A 4,407-nucleotide genomic window follows, 5' to 3' on the forward strand; every position below is an offset into this window, starting at 1 on the left:
CTAAAAATCGAGTCTTTGAATCCTATGTAAAAACAATTTAATTTTTGGCCATTTATATTTAGACTTTCGATTGGAATTAAAAATAAATTTTAGAAAAAATAAAATATAAATATATAAATTCTAAAATTTATATGTGACGGGTTATAAACGGAACGGATCGGTGGTGATCCATATTCCATACCCGACCCTTTTAATAAAAAGGTTAGCTGGTATGAATGGTATAATTTGTTTATTTAACGAACCCCACAAAATTCAAACCAATAACACTTGTACCTCATGTACCAATACTTGTACATTCACCATGTTTCCTCTCAAAATATATTCGGCATCAAATTACACATTTTATTACAACATTTTGAGATCACAAAGTGTTAAAAGACTATTATTCCAAGCTTTCCATAAAAACTTCCTGCAAAAAAACCGGACTTTTTCATTTTTTGTAACCAACTTTTTTATGTTACAACATTTTCAGTCACTAATTTTAGCTGCTTTTACAATTTTGATCCCAAAATTATTTTTTGCAATTTTGTAATGTTTTGGTCCATCTTCAAAGTAAAATGAATAAGTTACATTTTTCTGATTTTGTTTATAATTATTAGTTATCAACTTTAATGTTTAATTACAACTATTATATTTGGGGTGGCCCAATTGGTTTTTAGAATAAAAATATAAATATAAAAAGTTGTACAAAAATAAGACAAAGGGTAATATAGTCATTTTACTTGGAACAAGACCAAAATCATTAGGATGCTTTAAATAAGAAACAAAAACATTATAAAAAACCTCGAATAGAATCAAAATCACTAGAAAAAACTTTTTGGGACCAAAATTGCAAAAATCAGCTATACTCAGGGACCAAAAATGTAATTTACTCTAAAAAATAAAATTTTAAAGTCATGAATTACCTCTAGTCTTTTGAAGCAGTAGCCTTGGCTACATTTCCAATGGTTTTTGTGTCAAATATCTCAATCCAATAACCATCGGGATCTTTAATAAACGCAATTCCTTTCATTTTCCCTACAACAAAATTACTAATTATGCTGCTACAAAATTACATTTTTTTTTTTAACAAAACTAAAAAAAATTAAAACTTTTTTTTACCATCATCAGGCTTTTTGACAAATTCAACATTTAGACGTGCAAATCTCTCACATGCTTTGTATGTATCATCAACTGTTATACCAATATGTCCTGAACATTTAAATTGCATGAAAAGATCACAAACCACAAAATAAAAATTAAAAAACAAAAATAAAAAAAAAAAATGAAATTCATGTTATACCAAATCCTCGAGGTTCTGAGTTCCCATTATGATATGCTTTAAAGTTAGGATCTTTTTCAGTGCCCCAATTGCTATAAATGATTTACAAAAAATGATTAGATTAAGAAATGTGAATGAAGAAAAATAAGAACAAGAATTAAGGTATTGCATACTGTGTGAGCTCAATGGTGGCCTTTTGACCAAATGTCCATGCAGTTCTCTCAACTGGATCTTCTGGAGCAGATGATGTATCCTTAGGAGATTATGATGAAATGATTATAATTTATAAGCTTTGGTAAAAAAAATAAAAAGATATTAGTATTTAGTAGGGTTTAGTGTGTCTTACCTCATAGCCCATAAAGTACAAGCTAAATTTCATATCTGGAAAATCCAGTCTCTTGAGTAATCTGCAATTAGGAAATGAGGCAATGAACACCAAGATAATGTAATGTGATTAATGATTCTCAGATTTTTGTATATGGAAATACAGAATTGGGGATTTGAATTAGGGCACAGAGAGTAATGAGCAGATGAAACAAGAAGACTTACGACATTCCCAGGACTCTTGAGTAGAAATCAAGACTGGCTTTTGGATCTTTAATTCGATACATCTGGAGAAGTAAGCATATTTGATGAGAATTTGGTTGACATAAACACGGTGTATTTTAGTCAATCGAAATGTTAGAGCTCATATAGTTCCAGTAAATCACTTGAAATCGGTTTTTGAATCAATTCAAAACACATTTGATTGCCAAGGCTTGTATATAGCAAGTAAACGGATCATCAACACATAATAAACTATATGAACACGAATCATGATGATAATCGCTATAATCGCTGATAAAAGTTCGAAAACGAATATTTTTCATGGTTTCATACCATAATTCATCCCCTAGGTCAAGTTTCAATATCCGCAAGAGAAAACAATTTGATTGAGTACCGTTTGTTGCATGAAGTAGCCATTAGTTTCTTTATCAGGAGGTGTACTTTGGAGCCCTGGATTATTTGACGGCAATTCATTCTGAGTCGAGTCCGAAGCCATTGACGATGATATCAAACGACAACGATTAAAGGATACCTGCAACGATGAACAGAAGAAACGAAGAATGAAATCACCATTAAAGTAAAATTAGATGAAATTAGCGATTTAAAACCTTAGAACCTGTTTTGGGGGAGTAGTTAAAATAGAGGGGATTGAAGATGGATAAAAGGGTTTTGTAGCAGCGAAACGGAGTGAACGAGATAAGAAACTGGTGGACGCCATAAGAGGGGGAAGAAAGCTTACTGTGGGAAATTAGGAATCCAGAGACGAAAACGCAACCAAAATGCGAAGAGTATTTACGACGCTAATGATTGCGGCGATTGAAGAATACATAAAAACAAGGTTTGCATCGTTTTTTGGAAACAATGTTTTAAATCCGGGTCGAATCGGTCGGATTAACCGGTTGGACCGTCATTTGGTAGAGATATCGGGTCAATCAAAATTGTATCATGAAAAACATTTTTATGTAAGTACCTGAATCTACTATTGTGAAAGCTCACGAGAAAGACCAATCACCAATTCATCTGCAGATAAATAGCACAAAACAAAGTTACAAACCTTAATTTAGTGCAAATGAAATTTTACAAAACATTAATAGTTAGAATAACAACTAACAAACTATATTATCTCCATTTGTTCTTTAATAACAACTAACAAACTATATTACCAAAAATCTTTTGTCTTTTTATCTTTTCCTAAAAACTAAAACATGTTTTAAAAGATAAAACAAACACCCCTTAATATATATATATATATATATATATATATATATATATATATATATATATATATATATATATATAAAGACAATGCATTACTATTTTCTAAACATCAATCATTTTCTAATAATTAGAAGCAAATTCGTCAACTACACTTTTGAGAATCAATATTCTCAAAAAACTTGTTCTTAATTGAAATCAAAGTCAAAACGTTTAATCTCTCCTGAGACATGGTTGATCGCAAATAAGATTTTAAAAACTTTAGTTTTGAAAAGTTTCTTTTCGCTGATGTAACTGTAATAGCAATAGTCAACAATAGTATATGTTAGACAATAAATTGGATAAGTTTTTATCATTTTTAAGAAATTTAGTATCTTGTTAGTTGTACTATTTTCAATAGGTAAATGTTTTTATAACAGTTCGTTGAATAAACCATCAACATTGATGTCTATGATATGACCATTTTATAACCTATTGTCAAGATTTTTTGCAACTTACCTTTTAACTCATTGGTATTTAGTGAATTCAACTTTTTTGTTGCAAATAAAAAACCAAAATATCTTCATATTATTTGCATTGTTCAAACATTTGCTTTAATGAACCAATAGTTTGATCAACTATATACAAAAAATATTGATCATGAATAACTTTGTAGGTGAAAGCTCGTTTACTCGATTTGATTACCCAACGTCACTCTCATCAAAATGTTTTTTTTAATTCTTCTATTAATATTTTTCTCAAAAAACATTGCACAAATCAGAAGCAATAACTTTCACATAATCCAAAGTCTACTCAAAACAATATATGAAGTTACATTTTACGGGAATAGTAACACCATAACTATATATTTATTCCATAATTCGGAGGCCCCCTAAAATCGGAATCCACATGCGAATGCACCTCTCGCACATGGCACACCCCACGACAATCCATCACAAGCACGCCACACAGTGAATTTAAAGTGTTCATGTGGTCCAAAACTTGTTTAATACTCTTACTCTCACTCTGGATATTAGAAGTAGTAAAAAGTAATTAGTAATATGTCTTTGTGATTCTAGTTAACTTTAAGGTTTAAAAACAAGTAGTAATACATTCTCCTTGAATCTTAAGTTCTTGCAGTTGTGCATGAAGTTCTTCAAGCTTTCGTAAAGATAAATCACTTTCATCTAATACAGTTTTGGAAGAAGTTACGTAAATCTCCATTTTTATTTTTTGTATATGTTCTAAAACGTTAATAAAAATGAACATTATTTTAACCTTTTCACCAAAATAAATTGCCATTTTTTTTCATTTGCACCAAAGTACATTACTATAAACTGAACATTAATTTATTTCGATCAATTTTTATGTTTGATCTGTGGCGGGTTGAAAACGAAGAACATCTC

At 30.0% G+C, this 4,407-nt stretch overlaps 1 protein-coding gene across 2 annotated transcripts; it reads right to left on the reverse strand.

Annotated features, from left to right (window-relative positions):
• Window positions 1-251: 251 nt before the first annotated feature.
• Window positions 252-2,700, reverse strand: LOC111886089 (lactoylglutathione lyase). 2 transcript variants are annotated; one of them, XM_023882325.3, is made up of 9 exons: window positions 2,547-2,700; window positions 2,202-2,339; window positions 1,811-1,872; window positions 1,608-1,668; window positions 1,435-1,514; window positions 1,283-1,353; window positions 1,102-1,191; window positions 906-1,017; window positions 252-409 (listed from the first exon to the last, which is right to left on the reverse strand). In XM_023882325.3, the coding sequence occupies exons 2-8, from the start codon at window positions 2,301-2,303 to the stop codon at window positions 908-910; spliced, it is 576 nt and encodes a 191-aa protein (XP_023738093.1). In that variant the 5' UTR covers window positions 2,304-2,339; window positions 2,547-2,700; the 3' UTR covers window positions 252-409; window positions 906-907. The 2 variants fall into 2 exon arrangements, with proteins under 2 accessions (XP_023738093.1, XP_023738092.1); XM_023882324.2 differs by having other exon boundaries at window positions 2,424-2,625.
• Window positions 2,701-4,407: the final 1,707 nt, after the last annotated feature.

Source organism: Lactuca sativa, chromosome 1, assembly GCF_002870075.4.
Source record: "Lactuca sativa cultivar Salinas chromosome 1, Lsat_Salinas_v11, whole genome shotgun sequence".
NCBI lineage: Eukaryota > Viridiplantae > Streptophyta > Magnoliopsida > Asterales > Asteraceae > Lactuca > Lactuca sativa.